At 36.7% G+C, this 19451-nt stretch overlaps 1 protein-coding gene across 1 annotated transcript in view; it reads right to left on the bottom strand.

Annotated features, from left to right (window-relative positions):
- HDAC9 (histone deacetylase 9) overlaps positions 1–19451 on the bottom strand; it is a 572450-nt gene that overhangs the window by 133061 nt on the left and 419938 nt on the right. Inside the window, exon 22 of the mRNA XM_057549729.1 lies at positions 15801–15919. Coding sequence (XP_057405712.1) covers positions 15801–15919 — 119 coding nt within the window. The remainder of the gene's footprint in view (positions 1–15800; positions 15920–19451) is intronic.

The following is a 19451-nucleotide window of genomic DNA, read 5'->3' as shown; positions in this document are numbered from 1 at the left end:
TACCTGTCCAATTTTCCCAGCACCACTTATTGAAGAGGCTGTCTTTTCTCCACTGTATATCCTTGCCGCCTTTGCCATAGATTAGTTGACTATAGCTGTGTGGGTTTATCTCTGGGCTTTCTATCCTGTTCCATTGATCTATATTTCTGTTTTTGTGCCAGTACCAAACTGTCTTGATTACTGTAGCTTTGTAATATAGTCTGAAGTCAGGGAGCCTGATTCCTCCAGCTCCATTTTTCGTTCTCAAGATTGCTTTGGTTATTCGGCGTCTTTTGTGTCTCCATACAAATTGTGAAATTTTTTGTTCTAGTTCTGTGAAAAATGCCAGTGGTAGTTTGATAGGGATTGCATTGAATCTGTAGATTGCTTTGGGTAGTAGAGTCATTTTCACAATGTTGATTCTTCCAATCCAAGAACATGGTATATCTCTCCATCTATTTGTATCATCTTTAATTTCTTTCATCAGTGTCCTATAATTTTCTGCATTCTAGTGCATTTTTTATTTCAATTATTGTATTGTTCATCTCTGTTTGCTTGTTCTTTAATTCTTCTAGTTCTTTGTTAAACAGTTCTTGCATCTTCTCGATCTTTGCCTCGATTCTTTTTCCGAGGTCCTGGATCATCTTCACTATCATTACTCTGAATTCTTTTTCTGGAAGGTTGCCTATCTCCACTTCATTTAATTGTTTTTCTGGGGTTTTATCTTGTTCCTTCATCTGGTACATAGCCCTCTGCCTTTTCATCTTGTCTGTCTTTCTGTGAATGTGGTGTTTGTTCCACAGGCTGCAGGACTGGAGTTCTTCTTGCTTCTGCTGTCTGCCCTCTGGTGGATGAGGCTATCTAAGAGGCTTGTGCAAGTTTCCTGATGGGAGGGAATGGTGGTGGGTAGAGCTGGCTGTTACTCTGGTGGGCAGAGCTCAGTAAAACTTTAATCTGCTTGTCTGCTGATGGGTGGGGCTGTGTGTTCCCTCCTTGTTGGTTTTTGGCCTGAGGCAACCCAACACTGGAGCCTACCCAGGCTCTTTAGTGGGGCTAATGGCAGACTCTGGGAGGGCTCATGCCAAGGAGTACTTCCCAGAACTTCTGCCGCCTGTGTCTTTGTCCCCACGGTGAGCCACAGCCACCCCCCACCTCTGCAGATCCTCCAACACTAGCAGGTAGGTCTGGTTCAGTCTCCTACGGGGTCACTGCTCCTTCCCCTGGGTCCCAATGCACACACTACTTTGTGTGCCCTCCAAGAGTGGAGTCTCTGTTTCCTCCAGTCCTGTAGAAGTCCTGCATTCAAATCCCACTAGCCTTCAAAGTCTGATTCTCTAGGAATTCCTCCTCCCATTGCCAGACCCCCAGGTTTGGAAGCCTGACGTGGGGCTCAGAACCTTCACTCCAGTGGGTGGACTTCTGTGGTATAAGTGTTCTCCATTTTGTGAGTCACCCACCCAGCAGTTATGGGATTTGATTTTATTGTGATTGTGCCCCTCCTACCATCTCATTGCGGCTTCTCCTTTGTCTTTCAAGGTGGAGTATCTTTTTTGTTGAGTTCCAGCGTCTTCCTGTCGACGATTGTTCAGCATTTAGCTGTGATTTCGGTGCTCTTGCAAGAGGGAGTGAGAGCACGTCCTTCTACTCCACCACCTTGAACCAATCTCCAGTTTTTTATTTTTGGCTGCACTGGGTCTTCATTGCTGTGTGTGGGCTTTCTCTAGTTGGGGCCAGTGGGGGCTACTCTTCCTTGCTGTGTGCAGGCTTCTCATTGTGGTGGCTTCTCTTGTTGCGGAGCACGGGCTGTAGGCACGCAGGCTTCAGTAGTTGCGGCATGCAGGCTTTAGAGTGCAGGCTCAGTAATTGTGGTGCACTGGCTTAGTTACTCCGCGGCATGTGGTATCTTCCTGGACCAGGGCTCGAACCCGTGTCCCCTGCACTGGCAGGCAGATTCTTAACCCCCGTGCCACCAGGGAAGTCCCTTCCCTCAGTTTTATTCCTTGTTTTTATCTTAAGCAACATGAAGAGTCTTTTTTTTTTTTGCACATAAAAATCTTTTAGGTGTTTATGGAAATTCTTACTAAATGAAGAAGTTTGCTCTTTGTCCCAGATATCATTAGCCTGTACTACCTATATGAGCTTGTCTAGCTAGACTGACTCCTTGTTATGTAGGTGTCTGGGAGATTTGTTCCACCAACAGATGTGATCCCCCAAAATCTACAGACTCATGCATTTTGTTAACAATTGCTAATTATTGCTGTTTTCATCTGTAAATTAGTTTGAAGTATTTAAAAGCCATATAGTTATATTTTGTTATCAAGACACAGATCCAGAATTGTTCAATTCCAACAAGTGTAGTGTTCTATGCATGTATTAAACTTGTAATCCAGAGCACCTTCAAGGCACATGAAAATTTTAAGAGTATATAATTCTGGCTAAGATTTGTTGAGGGCCTACTAAATGTTAGTTTTTAGGGTGAAAATGGGCTGTTTTATTTAATCTTCACAAACCTATGAAATAGTCCCATTTGCAGAAGAGAAAATTGAGTGTCACTAAGGTAAAATAAGTTACCCAACGTCACACAATTAGAAAAGTGTCAGAACCAAGTGTCGATCCTAGAGAGGTACACTTCAGAGCCTGCTTTTTTGAACCACTATCTCATACTGCCTGCTAGTCTGGTTATTGTTTCTTTTCTTTCTTTTTCTTAATAGCAACAAACATAGTTCAACTTGGATGCTTATGAAAATATCTTGAATATACACCCATTTACCAAACTTTTCAAGTAAAAGAAAAAAAATAGATTGACTTTGCAGAATTTAAATCATTTTTAAATGAGGTCATTTGATTTTTTTAAGAGAAAAATCATCCAATAAATGAAAGTCAATAAATATCTTTTGAGTCTGGACAGTGAGTGAGGAGATGTTTTCGGCCTGGGGATAAATAGTTAACAATACAAAATAGCCTCAAATTGCATAGTTTTGGCAAATAGCAATTAGGGCAAGCAATAGAGGATGATGTGGGGAGGTGGGGGTGGACACGTGGTTAGGGAAGAACTCTCTGAGAGGATAATATCTGAGCTGAGAAAACAGCCAGGGAACACTGAAGGAGAGAGGGTAGCAGACAAAAGGAATATCCTATGCACAGACCTGACAGGAGTCTGGCCAGTTTGAGAGATGGAAAGATTTGCAAGTCTGGAGCATAATGAACAAAGGGGAGGACCAAGGAGAATAGGGTCACGTAGAGAGAGGAAAGAGGTCATGTATGGTAGGAAGTGCAAATTATATTGTAGTTGCAGGAAAAGAATATTAAGCATAGGGATGACCTGCAATAGATGGTCAATGATTTGGTAAAATAATTTCTGAAGCAGACAGCTCCTCCAGTTACAGACACATTCTATCAAGGCAGAGAAAAGAGGAAAACAGTAGGGAATGAAGACCTTACCTATACATTTATATCGTTATATATGACTCCACCTAAGTCATTCCTGAATAAAGGCTCAACATTAGAGAAATATGCAGTAGTTGAAGCAGAGATTTACAAACTGATGTTCCTAACCCTAGGCATTTGTCTTTCGCTTCCAATGTGAAAATAAACATCAAATTATTTTATGCAGGTGACTCATTTAGATTGAAAAATTCTACACATTAAAAATCTGAAGAAATGATAGGAAGAGATAAATAAGAGCTTACAATCTGGTTAGATCCAGACAATTTCTTATGGAACAAGCTGGTACTAAGATTTAGAGGTAGGTTGGGGAGGGAATGAAGAAACTTCTTTAAAATAAGTATGGCATTTTAAAAACAACATGGAAGAAAAGTATACATCTCTATCTCATCACATTTCATATTGTTTGATTGAAAATACATCAAATTCTGGGGGCTTCCCTGGTGGCAAAGTGGTTAAGAATCCACCTGCCAATGCAGGACACATGGGTTTGAGCCCTGGTCTGGGAAGATCCCACATGCCGTGGAGCAACTAAGCCCATGCGCCACAACTACTGAGCCTGTGCTCTAGAGCCCACGAGCCACAACTATGGAGCCCGCGTGCCACAACTACTGAAGCCTGCACGCCACAACTACTGAAGCCCGTGCTCCGCAACGAGAGAAGACACCGCAATGAGAAGCCTATGCACTGCAAGGAAGAGCAGCCCCCACTTGCCACAAGTGGAGAAAGCCTGCGCACAGCAACAAAGCCCGAATGCAGCCAAAAATAAATAAATAAAATAAATAAATTTATTTAAAAAAAAAAAGAAAAGAAAATATATCAAATTCTGAGATCAGGAGAAAGCTTCTTTCTTTCTTTTTTTTCAACCAATTCTTTTTTATTGAAATATAGTTGACATACAACGTTATGTTAATTTCAGGTGTACTACATAATGATTTGACATTTGCATACATTACAAAATGACCACCATGATAAATCTAGTAACCATCCATCCCCAAAGTTATTACAATATAATTAATCATATTTCTTATGATTACATAAGAATCATAAGATTCTTATATTCTGTGTATTACATCCCCATGACTTATTTATTATAGAACTGGAGGCTTGTACCTCTTAATCCCCTTCACTATTTCACCCACATTCCCATCCCCTCCCTTCTGGCAACCACCTCTTTGTTCTCTGTATCCAAGACTCTGTTTTCATTTTGTTTTTTTTGTTTGTTTTGTTTTTTAGATTTCATATATAAGTGAGATCATATAGTATTTCTCTTTCTCTATCTGACTTCTTTCACTTAGCATAACACCCTCTAGGTCCGTCTATATTGTCGCAAATGGAAAAATTATTGATACTTTTTTTATGACTAAAATATTTCATTATACATATACCCCACATCTTCTTTATCCACTCGTCTATCATCGAACGCTTGGGTTGCTTCCATATCTTTGCTATTGTAAATAATGCTGCAATGAACATTGAGTGCATTACAATGAACACTGAGTGCATGTATCTTTTTGAATTAATGTTTTTGTTTTTTTCAGGTAAATACAGTACATAGAAGTGAAATCGCTAGGTCACATGGCAGTTGTATTGTTAATTTTTTGAGGAACCTCCACACTGTTTTCCATAGTGGCTGCACCAGTTGACAATCCCAACAATGTTTGAAAGTTCCCTTTTCTCCACATCCTCACCAACACTTGTTATTTGTTTAGGAGAAAGCTGATTTCTAAAGTACTCTTTCTACCAAGGGACCTGGTAGAGTTCATTGTACTCTACTGAGTAACAATTATGTTATTTAGGTGAAGAGATAAGGGGAAGTCCATGGAAGTGACTGAGGGAAATACTGGGCAGAGGAGGCTCATTAACTGTAATGCTCCGGAATCATAAGAATTTGTGTTAAGACAGTTGCCACAATTCCTGGTGACTTATCTGTGGCCATGAGCCCCAGTGTCACCTGGGACAAGTCTGGAGGTTCTGTTGAAAAAGATTCAGGGAGAAAAGAGATATGTGGGACTCTAGCCATCTCCCTATAAAAAGCAACAATAGCTACCTATTTCAGATGTTTTTAAATATCTTTAAATATTTAAATATGTTAAACATTTTAAAATAACTAAATATTTAGAATATATTTTCATCTAAGAATGCAAAGTTGTTCTGACCTTAGAATTCTGAACCCGGCTTACTTGTATGAAAACAACAATATCCCCAAATTTAATGGGTACAATATCACTGATATCTTGTCATATTTACAGTATCATATATTACAAAGCATCTTTTCAAGTTCATTACCTCATCTGATTCTCATAATAGCCCCATGCTTAGCCAAAACAAATATAATTTGTACTATTTCTGTTTGAGAGACAAGAATATTAAGTCACAGAAAAGTGAGTTGGTTGCCAATTAGACCCAAAATACAGATCAACTAATTCCAAGCCCTATGTCCTTTCTTTATATAACTAGCCCCGTGGTTCTCAAAGTGTGATCCCTAGACCAGGAGTATCAGCACTCACCTGGGAACTTGTAGGAAATGCAAATTGCAGGTCCTACTCCAGACATAATGAATCAGAAATTCTAACAGTGGGGCCCAGCACACCTAACAAATCCCCCAGGTGACGCTGATGCCTGCTAGTTCGGAAACCATGGTACTAGATGGTAGTGATTCTCTAGCCCATGAGAGCAGTGTGAGGAAAACTTCCTGTAAGAGGAAAGTACACATTCATTCCCCGTAATTTCCATGATAACTTCATCAGCCTCACATGTGCTAGTAGATAATTATCAGTCATGTAGCTGTGGCCCATACCCTTACACTACTGGCTCCAACCTATGACATTACTTAATAAATCGTTTGACTACCTGACTCTTCATTGTATTGATTTGATTTGTAAAATGAGTTGGAAACCAATTTTACTTAGCGTGATCATCACGATAAAGGGTCAGAGCCTACGGTCATATAGATTTCAGGCCAAGGAAAAACAATTTTTTGTCTGAATTAAAAGCAAACCCATTAAGAGAATCCACTACCTGAAATTTCTCCTTGATAATACTTTTGGTTGTTTTATATTATATTATTATTTTAATTTTTACTTTCTCAAGACTCTATTCAATCATTGGAAGTCTGTAAAGGAAATATAAAATGGAAATCTAAGCTATAATTTTAGTATGGCTTTTGGCTGGGATTTTTAAAACAACATGTCAAAAAGTAAAATACTACATATTTCATTTAATCTAAGGTGTCATCAATTACAGCACAAAATAATTGTGACCATGTTTTTACAAACCACTATGTAAATTAAAAAAAAAAAACACTGCCCACCCAACAATTAAATGTCATCAAATGTAAGAGGTATTCCAATTCAGACATGTTAAAGTATGAAAAAGTATCAATGAAATATAGCATGTATTTTACTGTACAGTTGCAGCTGGCATCCTCCTTCAGGATGTACGTATTTTATTTTCAAAAGCAATGTTGACCTGGCCCCAGTTATGGTACAGTTACAGTAATTTTGCTCTTCAAAGTTAAGCAGTAGTCATCGTAGCCTAAGGATTGTTTCATGACATCAGTAACTAAGCACTGCAGATGGAAAATATTCTTCTACAATTTGGTATCTGAGCTGTCATGTGGTATAAGGAAACAGGCAATTGAGTGAGAAAATGAAGGCAGGGTAACAGTAAAACATGGAGCACTCACTGAATAAATCTTTTGCTTGTCATTTAAAAATAAAATCATTCCCAAATCTAAGATTTGAAATTTTTTATATGCTGACATTTTCCCTTCTTAATTAACTATGCTGCTTCTTTATACTGACTGTTAGTTACATATAAGGAAGCCATGTTGCATAAGACATTTCTGAATATAAATGTCCTGTAAATCCACTTCCCCCTGTCTTTGCAGGGGGCAATGTACTTGCTTAAGAGCACAACAAAGAGATGTACTGGTATGCAGAAATTTTGAGCCAAAGACAAAATGAGTCCCTAACTAGTTCTTGCACAGAAAGCTTCATGAAAAACAGTGCACGTGGTCTGCAAAATGGTAAGTTCCCATATGTTAAAAGAGCTCTGGTTACTTTTTTGACTTGGAGAATTTTATTTAAATAAGAACATTTTTGTTGTGAAAATTTGCTTTTATTTTTTCTGTATTTTCTCAATTTGGGATAAGCTTCTACAGTAATTAAAAACTCTACTTATTTATCTGGGATATTTTTAATAACCCATTGAGCCAAGTGGAAAATATGTTGAGCTGGAAGTTAAAAGCCATGAGATCAAGTTGTGGTTTTTGTTATTCCTCAGCTCTGTGAGCAAGTCACTTAATTTTTCTGTCACTTTTTTTTAAATTTGGAAGTTACGTGACTGCTAAACCCATGATTGCAGGGTACAAAAAAAAAGAGTGCTTCATATGTATTATCTCATTTAATCATAAAAATGAAATGAGAAAATGCAGGGAAGTATTGTGTACAGTGCCTAGCACAGAGTAAACACTCAACGATTTCCAGTAGGTATTATTACTGTACCATCAATAAAAACAACACTGCCAGAAAGAAATTAATGTTCCCTTCCCAGGTAAGAAAACAATCTTCAAGACGTTGAAATGACATTCCTGTGGTCTTCCTAAGGGCCCAGACCAGGATTATGACTTGTGTACTGGATGACCAGCCTGTGCTTTCAACCTCAGAGCCATGGTGCCCTCCACAGTCATTCACAGCACAGCCAGTCAGATGGGCTTTGAGTAGCCCATCTTTTCAATTTCAATTTAATTTCCAAAGTACTGCTTGAAAACACCTTAAAATTATAATATTTTATCTATCTATCACATGATTTCTAGCCCATTCTTTTTTCCTTAAAGTTTGGATGAGACTTGAAGAATTTTAGTACCCAATAGCCTCTCTGCCAATTTTAACTTGAAAGGAAGGGGTGTATATACAAAGTGTAAAACGGTAAAGAGAAGAGGAAAAGAGTAGATTTGTGGGTGTATGTGGTTGTGAGACAAGGGACATGGACTGCAGTTTGAGTAATAGTTATGGAAGGTAGAAGGCATTCTTTCCTTCTTCAGCTGCCTCCCTCCATGTTTTTAAGTGCTTCATACTGAAAAAGAGACAGAAGCCCAAACTGACTAAAAAAGTCAGGTAAGGTAACACCCAGGCAACAGGAGACTTGGGAAGGGATGTTCACTTCCACACTATTCACGATAGTGAGAACCGAAACAACGTAAAGGTCCATTGATAGGAGGATAGATAACGTACACTATGGTGTCTGTCCATAATGGCCCAGTATAGAGAAATTAAAAGGACATATAAACATTCATGAGCATATGTCAAAACAAAGACATTAAAAATGAAAAAAAGCAACTTCCTTAAACTATATGTACAGAATAACGTAAATACCTTCTGCTATATATGGTAAATTAAAAACCATACTCACTAAAAGAATATTGTATAGCGTGTGTTTGCATGCGTGCGCGCGCGTGTGTGTGTGTGTGTGTAAGTACCGGAAAGTACACAAATTATGACAGTGGTTATGAGGGGAATGGGAATAAGACTTCGAGATAGTGATTCAGTGATTAAAGGGAAGTCCTCACTCATCTGCAATTTTTATTTCTTTTATAAACAAAAGATTTGGAGTAAACATAATAAAAATATTCAGCTGCTGCCAATTCTGAATAGTGGAAGTAATAAAGTTGTTATATAATTCTCTGTATTATACATCTTTTAAATCACCCAAAATAAAAAAAATTTAGAATGGATGCATGATTTTAGACAAAATTTCTGATTTCCCAAATTACACTAGTTTATTCTCTCTAAAATGATGACATATCAATGTGCAAATCCTTGATATGATGTTTATAATGTCGGTGTGACTTCCAGTTATGAGACATGAAGATTAGCTTGCCCTGCAACACATATCTGAAGTCTGTTTTACAGATAAGAAATCTTTGGAAAAACTGAACACTCATTTTTTTTATTGTTTGCTGCAAAGTTCAGTAATATATAACAAAACAATTATGCCAGGCATAATGGGAGAAGCCAATCAGCAAGTAGAAAGACAAACTATTCTCTGCTTCAAGGTAAAGATCGTGGGTGTGTGTGTGCGTTGAGTGTGTGTGTGTATTTGAAGTGAAGCCTATGGACCCCTTCTCAGAATGTTTTAAAATGTACACAATAAAGTACACAGAAAACAAAATAAACTACTATAGAAAGGAGCAACCAAAATATGGAGGAAAGCCATGGTGTAATACGTCTAATTCTATATTACTGCATCAAAGAACTAAATGAGCAGCTGGTCTGACATACATCATCACTTCAAAGTAATGGTGAGAATAACTGATCATTGGAAATATTTACACAACAGTAAAGTGATATGAAAATAGCTGCCATTTCTATTGGTGACAAGGCTACCTATTTTACTGATATTGCTATGGTTTGTTGCCTATATTTATAATGGGAGAAAATACATTCCTAAATTCATACAGCTAATAAGGGGCAGGATTCGTAAAAATAATGTAATTTTTTCCCATCCAAGTTCATGAGCCCCATGAATTCTATCCATGGATTCCCAGGAGGCCTGCAGACTCAAATTTAAGAACGTGTGAGACAGAAATATGCCCACCATCCATTCATCTACATCTACTTCCAAACAATTGCTTAAATTTGCGGCAGTTGGAAAATCAGATAATCAAGTATGCTAGTTACATATGTAAAGAAGTAAGCAGAATCTCAGTAAGGGCAAGAATGCATGTCTATACATTTATAAGTGGACCTTCTGCATCAATTTTTGCATTTCAGAAGTTCTTCTGTTTGTTTTCTGATTCTTAACTGTGTTTCAGATAGTTCAGTTGCTAAAAATGCACCACTGGATAATTTCTTCTGCATCAGCATATTAATAATGTCAAGATCCAAGCGCACCTCAATATACCAAGACAAACTGCAGAGTTTTTAGGCAGGCAGTGCCTGAGTTATCCTCACTACAATATAATGATGTCTCATGTTTTTAAAAAGCATTGTAATTTACTCCAATTGCCCCCAGACTAATTACAATGTGAGAATGCATGTGGATATGAAAATGTGAGACAAAGGTACTTCTCTTCCTAACCTGACTTTTAACTGAATGGACATACGCTTTTTATTCACCTAGAATCCTGAATAGCTTCCTAGGACCATTCTGAACATTTTTTTCAAATAAGAGTATAAAATTCTTACATTTGTGTTGTGCATTTTGTGTTCAAATACATCATCTAAAATCTCAGACTTCTGTTGAATGTTTAGAATTGTTGAAATGATATCCACAATAAAATTCAAAACTATTACCTCATAATGCTTAATCATTTATTCCTTATGTTGTAGGTATAATTATTATTTCCCTACTCTCCTACTGTTTTTTTTGGCTGATTAAGAAACTAACTTGATTACAAAATTAATGAGGAACAAAGTTGAGATTTAAACACAGATCTTCTGACCACCCCGCCCCCCCAAACGAGCTCTTCTGCACTCTCCCATATTTTTTCACACTTATTTCAGGTATACTATTTAAAGGAGTCACTCTCCCCCTGTCCTGTTTTTCTGAGGAGAGATGAAATGAGTTTTCTCACCATCTAGATTCTAGCAGTTGTTAATACTCAGTGCTTCTGCCCAAGGCCCATTATTAAGGAAATCATTACTTCCCCATTTAATATTTACATTATTTTCAATAATATTTCTATTAAAGGGGATATTGAATAAGTGACCATTGTCAGAAACACAGGTTTGTGTTCATTAAAATATTATGGGAGTTATGAATATGTGGTCTAAGACCTGAAAATAAGTAGCAGTGATAGAGGGACAGCAATACCAAAACCAAAAATAATCATGAACTCCCAATTCAAGAAGCATCAAATATACTGGAAGAAAGGGTCTGACTTAGCTAAGAAATCATGGGTTCATTTTACCTTTACTCATTAAAAAAAGTAATAAAGTTACTTAGACCATGTGCCAGGTGCTGGTCCAGCTTCTGAGGACACAGCACGGAAGTATATAAGAGAGGTTAATCTGATGGTAGACGGATGGGAGGATACTTTGAATAATCAACCAGCATGATATTCCCCCAGTTTCCACCCTAATATAAAAGAACCGAAGCAGTTTAAGTTTAAGGTTGATCTTTCATGAAGTGGCATTTGGTAGGTGTCTTCCAGACACTTCTTTTCTCCACACCTGTTTGCTGTGGCCAGAAATTCTATTATGAGAAGACAAAGCATTGTTGCCACAATTGCAGAAAAATAATAAAAGATTCAACTGCCAAACAGAACTAACACACTAGCTGGAATGTACTCATTTAAAAAAAGTATAACCAGGTAATAAAACACACAGAGAATATGATCAAGTCCTTTACAGGTTTTGATAATGGGGAGAAAATCAGAGACCTCGGACAGCCATGGACATTTTAAGGTAAAAGCAGAATCATTACTGAGGGAAGAACAAGTAAAAATGAAAATCTACTTATAGTTCTGGCTCAGTCCGCCTTCAACTCTATGGACAAATAAAATGTGTAGGCAGAGGACATCGTGAACCAGACACTCCTGAATATGCACGAGAGAAGCACAAACATCCATCATTAGCAGATGAAGTAGATCAGCATAGCCTCATATGTTTAACGAACTTGTTTCCTGGCACTTATTTGTTGACTGGCTTAGCACTCAACTTCTTAGAGACTTATTTCTGGAGAATTAACCAATGAAGGAGTTTTTGTCCTTCCCTAAGATTAACTCACAGCTAAGTACCAATTCATTTAGACAGGTATCTGCCCCACAATAGTGTATCTCCCTGACAGACATTCCACAAGGGAAAAAGCAATGAGAGGATCACTAAAAAGGATAAAACATTCTATCAAGGAGAAGATGGTAATTCAAAACTCTGAGACATGTTATTTGATTTTTTCCCCAACTATTATCTATTCTTCGTTTGTCAAAATAACACTTGTGTATTGGCTGAGGGAGGTGGTTTCTATCTCAAGGACTATAAAACTACGCTCTGTTTATAAAAAGAGCATGTGTTTGTTTTTTTTAATCACACATGGCTATCATCTCACAATGATTTTTGCATTATTCCAAAGAAAGGAAAGTTCTTACTCACACGATAAAAGCAATTTGCACATATGAGTTCACTACCTGAAGCCATGGAAAACGGAAAATATACAGGTGTATTGAAAAGGAAGAAAAAATATGTTTTGTTGTAAAATGAATTTGAACTAAAGAAACTTTTTTTTTAATGGTGACAACACGGTTAAGCCAGGGGGTGCTCCAATATGGTGAATCAATTTTACTCAATTTTACTGTTTGAACATGGCACTTACTTGTTATGCCAAACTTCTTAAACTGTAACCTGAAGACAATAAGATCCAAACAAGAGTATTTAAAAAGATAAACTGATAACTTTAAGGTAAAGTTTGATGTAAGGTTTAGGGCAGGACACTAAAGATACTCATTCCATTCAGCTTGGGCCTTAATCCTGGTGGTTAATTGAAAGAACAGCATAGATTTCAAATAACTAATTCAGATAATTTATTTAAAACTTCAGCACAAACAAATCTGAATATTTGTATTCTCCTCTCACAGCAAAGAACGTTCAATATGTGAAGAGATGAGAGGAGAAAAGAGGAAGAAAAATACTACTAGCCAAGAATCAACTTTAATTTTAAATTACCTCTGTATGTGAGCTGAGACTTTTGTCAAAGTATCAACCAATACTTAAAAAAAAAAAAATCAGGGAATTAATTAGATGTTTAAAAACAAAAACATTTGTTATTTTGACTTATCTTTTCCTTTCAGAATTATAAAACAAAAGTTTTTTAGAGGATTTATTCAATGTGCTAAGACAAAATTTTGGCATCTCTGACAAAACAGTATCCTCCAAACTACTCTCTAAAATCCTTAAACATTCTACTTCGGGCAAGGGTGGGTTTTGCAGGAATGGGAAAGAAGTGTGTTTCTTTCATTTCTACCTACTTTTTACTTTAGGTTTTAGCCCATTTCTAGCCTCATTTTGGGGCTCTCCTCAAATGGAGAATGACTTCTGGCATGGGACAGTGAAGGACCAATATTAATTGTCTGTTCAGACCAAAGCAATAAAAATGCATTTGACAGGTGGTTAGAAAGGAATAAAAGAGACCCAGGCGTGTGCTATTTGGGGAATAACTATACAATGGTCCAGTAATCCTAACCTCTACCCAGTTAGTATGGCAGCATCTCTAGAAAACATAGCTGGCAAACTGAGACCTGCAAGAGATGAGCTATACAAAAAGTTGCTCATATATGATGTCCTGCTGTTTTTCATTTAAGTAGCATGGGACTAGTCGGTGTCTGTCACAGACTGCTTGTGGTTAAGGGTCTTGGGCACCAAAATGGCCTCTGTAGTGTGCACACAAGTTCTCTATTCTCATGCATTTTATGAAACGTTTTTCTTTGTGGAAAACATCCAGTAAAAGCTTATGCAATTTCATCTAACTACAAATTCAGGATAAGCACTTGGGTTTTAATCCCAAGTATTTCAGGTGGTGAAATAAATTCATGTTCTCATCTATGAAATACGTGAACTGTTTTAGATAGCCTTTACCACAGCCTCTTTGGGTTCTAAGATTGCCTCTCCTCATTGTATATCTTTTCCTTATTAAACTGCATATACTCAAAAAAGGGTCAATTTTTAAAATTTGTATCTGTGTTTTTCTTAGGAAACAAGTCAGCTAGTAAGGAAGCAATGTTCTGTTGAATAGAAAAGGCAAAGAAGAGAAGAAATAGATGAGGGGTGGCGGGGGGGACTGGAGAAATTATAGATAAACTTATCCTGGGATAGAAAACAATGAAGAGCATCCCCCCAAATGATAAAGGAAACACAACATAAAGAAGGTCTTGGTGCATTGTATTAAAGCTAACAAGAGGTAGAAACTTCCAAGATGACATTTGAGATCTGAGTTTGGATTTGACTTGGCAAAAAATGAACAAATAAACAAGCAAACAAAAAGATTAGTTCCTTCCAGCTAGTTCAGACTTGTTACAACTTTTCCCCTTGGCAGGGAGAAAGACCCAAATATAGACATTCCTCCCTTTGAGGGAGATTCTTGGATTTAATGGCAAGGGACACCTTTTCTAGATTTCCATCTTTGCTCCATGTGTTTTCTATTGTTTGGGTTTTTCTCAATTTAGGGTACAAGCATTTTTTTACCCTTTATTTAGACTAAACTATTCACCAGTCTTGACCCAAATGAGGTTTATCTGCAGTGAAAAGACTGACTTCCATGTGAGGGGGATTCCACAAAGAAAAAGGATAATAAAGATATGTGATATGAACAAATACCTCTCTATTCAATTTTACCAAAATTGTGAATTATGCTTTGTTTGTGTTTGTAGAGCTGCCTCTTTCAATATATTTTCAATAGACAACAAGGCACCAAGAACGCTGAGTAAATAACAGATGTTAAAAATCGCTACTACCTAACAATGTTACTGGAAGAATTAAGGTGCAGAAAACTCTGTCACATGTAAAGCCAATTTAAAACAAAGGCTGGCATAATACTGGTTCTTTGGTTCTTTTCAAATTAATAAAACACATTTGCTCCAAACACATCTCTCTCACTTAAAACTATTTGGGTTGTTTTCAGTTTGTTTCTTTTCAACCCCCACTAAAATACACAATAGTGGATACTATTCTTGGTGTAATTTTGCTTTTTTCCCTCATCTTTTTTTAAAAATATATATCCAGAGTGCCAGCATACATCTGCATGTGTGGACTATACATAGGCCTTGTTTTCATACTTGGAGAGCACGGAAATTCTTCTTAAAGAAAGACTCTTTATAGCCAGATTCCATTAGGTCATGTTATTCAAATACAATATGACACAAAATTCATTTGTTCATTTGGTGTCTAGCTGCTAAGGGATACAGCCAAAAAGTTAACCTTTGCAGAACAACAGAATACCAGTAGAGATGCCGATCGTTGCCCATAGGCATGTACAGAACCTCTGAGCAAGGGGAACTACACTTTTGTATTAAAACCTAGAAGAGCATAGCATTATTGGGAAACAGCTATTTCTACCCCATATACAATGAAATAAATGCAGTGACTTCCATTCTACTTGCAAAAGCCGGTTAGCTTTTCTAGACCTCTCAAGTCATTTAACATATTTTAAACAGAAGCCCTATCACTTCTGCCTTTAAATAGCAAAACACAACCCCTGAAAAACCAAAGGTTCTGAAATGTCCCTTCAAGCCCACCAAAGGCAATGATTTAACTTTGTTTTTCTTAAAGGCCAATTTCTACAGAGGAATGAATCTGACAAAGCAGTAAACACCATCTAAAATCATTTCTGAAAGTCTCACCTAAGTTACCATTCACATGTAAAAAATGATGTCTATTACTTACATTTTGCTGTCACTTTGTAGCCCCCCAGAGGAGGGGCGTGGCCTTCTAATGCATCAAATCCAGCAGAAACCAGGACCATGTCTGGATCAAACTCTTTGGCCACAGGCTTCACTATAGTCCTGCATGGTAAAAAGGCAACCAGTTACCCATGGGAATGGCAAATACCTTTAAAAATTGTGCAGTGAAAATGTCTTGGTACAACCTCAAGAACATCCCAAGAATAAAGAAAAGGGGAAAAGAAAACACTATTTGAATGGACCAAAAACTTATCATTTTCTTAATACTGAATCACTGTTATTTTAGCATCCCAATTCAGTCTTTTTTCTTTCATCTTTTTTTCTCCGAATTAAAAAAAAAAATGCTTTGCAGGTACATTCTAAAGCCCGTCATATTACATGAACATCTGTGGCTGTTTTATCCCACTGCCTATAAAAAAACTGCTTCTTCCAAGGGAGTGACTAATGTTTTACAGAGGAAAGTCGAAGCTTTAGTGAAAACCCGGCTTGCTCCAGTTAGTGAGAACTTGGTGTAAATTTGAACTATAAATTTCTTTCGGGAAAAAGTTGCTTTTCCAACTTTTTTAAAGAAACATTTTAAAATGTTTGTCGTGGTAGGGGGTGACTCTTGCAAAGGAAAAACACGAAATTCCTTTAATAGAATCCAGATTATAATGTTAAGTGAGTCCAAGGTCAGAGACACCAGGAATGTGGCAGTCTCATCCCTGACAGCAGCCCCTGCTGGTCCCACTCAGACACTTCAGCACTTACCTCCTCAGCCTTCTCAGCCTTCCCTAACCCCTTCCTCCTCAGAGCTGGATTTGAGAGAGAATGACTAGTGGATGCTACTGGGCTGTATAAAACCAAATGGTTTTTTGGTGCAGGTTTCAAGACCAGTGTGCCATGATCTAAATTCAAAATTTCAAAGACTATTTAATGATATGGGAATAGTTCACACTACAGGGAATTTAAAAAGTAGTAAGTTCTCTTTTGTGTGTTTGGGAGAAACAACTAGACCAAATATTAAAATAGCTATCCTTGAATGATGACATAATTAAGTTCTTTTAACTTTTTTATATTTGCAAATTTCCCAGATATTTTACAATGACCACATATTGGTTTTATACTTAAACCTTTTTGCATGTAAACAAGAAGTTGTTCACGTTATAAAATAAAAAAAATACTTATTTGAAACTTAACTACGTAGAGATTAAAATGAATTAAATATCTTTCATAGCTGTACTACTGTCATAAAAGTATAAAAGTTCAATCCTTCAAAATCAGAAAGGTACATGTAAGTGACTTCCACGGTAGCCTTGCCAACATTTGGAAAGCTACTTATACCTGAATTGGCCCATCTGTGAAACTAAGTGAAAATTTTAATTTTGTTTAGCATGTACAACTTCATTATTTTACTCTTCAGTAAAATTAAGAATCTCTAATACAGCTACATTATCAGGAGAGATATTCAATACATTTCCTTCCTAATAATACCAATAATTTTTACAAAAGTGTCACATGTTATGAAGTCACTACTTTTCATATGTGTGAAATAGCCATGTTATGTATATTGTTGGAATATTAGATGTTGGAATAAATTGTCTCAAAGAATCAAGAGTGTTTTACCAAGGTACTCCATCTATTTAGCTTGATTAATCCTATGTACAATCTTAGAGAACAAACACTCCTCTTAGGAAAATATGGAGGTAGATGATTAAGCAATGCTGTCCCTTCAGTCATATGCATTACACTAACCATGCATTATACTTTTCCATCTCCTTTCCATCTCTTTGGAAGATTTCTTCCCCTACTCTTCTTCCTCCCCAGTCAATCTATACTTTTAAGATTAATTGAAGGATAAACATCCTTCAACGCACAGCTCACTTACTACCTTCTCCATAAAGGCTTCTCTCTACATATGGATATAAAATATTTATGTATATATTTTTGAAAGACAAAGATAGAACAGGAGACAAGGTCTGCCAACATAATTTTAGAATATGGGAAACTTACAGATGCTCTACGGAGGGGAAAGCGGAAGCATACGTGTAAATCTACAGAGAGGGAGCCACAAAAAGCAAGCTGACTTTTCCCTGTCTTCCTGGAAGAACAAACTGGCCAAAGAGAAAATACCTACAGAGACTGACATTTCTGAGTCACTCAGACCAACAGTCAGGTTTTTTCTTCTATTTTCCTATGGTGAATTCACCAGTCAAAAAGGCCCCCTCAATTATACAGAGCTCTCACTTAACTTTTCAATGCCCCTTTCTCCAATATGATGGACTGTGTGAAGAAAGTTTCTAGCATGAAAGACAAGAAAAGTAACACGCAAACAAATGAATAAACGAAAGGGAACTCTGCAAACAAGAGAAAGTGCAGGGAAGAGACTATAATTACAGAAATTTGGATTATCCTCAAAGACATAAGATAGTACATCTAAGAAATGAAAAGAGGGTGCTATTAAGAAAAAGAAGAAACAGCAAAAAAAATGTGTAATAGACTGTTTAGAAGATAAAGTTGACAAATTCTCTCAGAAAGTACAACACAAAACGGAGATGTGAAAAATAGGCAAGAAACTTGAAGGACCCATTTAGGAAATTATCTTATGAAGGAAAGTCTAAGGAAAATATTAAAAAAATTATAATCTCATATACATCTAAGCTGCAAAACTGAATAGATGATAGAGTTTCAGATATTTAAAATATCAAACAAAAAGATATTATCTCCCACAAACATCAAAGGAAGGTATTGGATGCCTCCATCAAAATGAAGGCATAAAATAAAAAAGAGGATGAGACACAAACCATTCCCTCCAACAAAACATTTTTATAAATGTCCATTTTTGCCAAAATTAAAAAAAAAAAAGATCTAACCTTAGAACAAAATAGAAATTTGGTCTGCAATTGGAAAGTTGGTATGGACTGGAGTAGGTTTTTATTCCAATGCAACTATTTTGTTAACAAAGACCTTACCCACTTACAGAGGAAATATGTTTATTTGGAGATATGCCACGTATCTCCAAATATTCAGAATCCACTAGTTTCTGTCCGAAGCAAGTATCACATGTGTTATGTATGTTATTCCTGAATATACAAACATGGATTTTACAATTTCACACAGGCTTTCAAAATGCTCTATTTCACAAGACTAATCCTATACACTCGAATTCACTCCAAAAAGTAAGGAAAAATGGAAAATTTGAAAAAAATACATCACTTGATAAACTCCTTCCATTTAAAAATATACATGCTTAGAATTGTGTCCGAGTAGTAGCTGTTTGTTGAATGAGTTAGTGATGAACGGTTATAAGAATTGTGTAATGCTATGCTACAAGATATTCTGGGTACTGAGGAACTCCATGACAACAGGTGCTTATTGGTGGTGATATTGATAAGGTCCATTCAGGCATTTTAACAAGTATGGACTGAGTGTCTACCATGTTGCAAATACTGTTTGGCTTAAAGATGTGCTAAATTTTGAACTGAATCTTATTTATTTTCCCATTGTTAGTATTAAACTCTTTAATGCTCAGTTCTCTGATAAACTGATGAGACTAAGACTCCACAGATCTCCTTACTGTGGCAAATATTTTAGCAATGTACATGCAAGTGTTTGCACTCTTCTTTTTATGTTAGTCTAGACTGATTTTTATTCA

This window comes from Balaenoptera acutorostrata, chromosome 7 (assembly GCF_949987535.1).
Source record: "Balaenoptera acutorostrata chromosome 7, mBalAcu1.1, whole genome shotgun sequence".
Classification (NCBI taxonomy): Eukaryota; Metazoa; Chordata; class Mammalia; order Artiodactyla; family Balaenopteridae; genus Balaenoptera; species Balaenoptera acutorostrata.
This window is presented reverse-complemented; position numbering and strand designations above follow the sequence as displayed.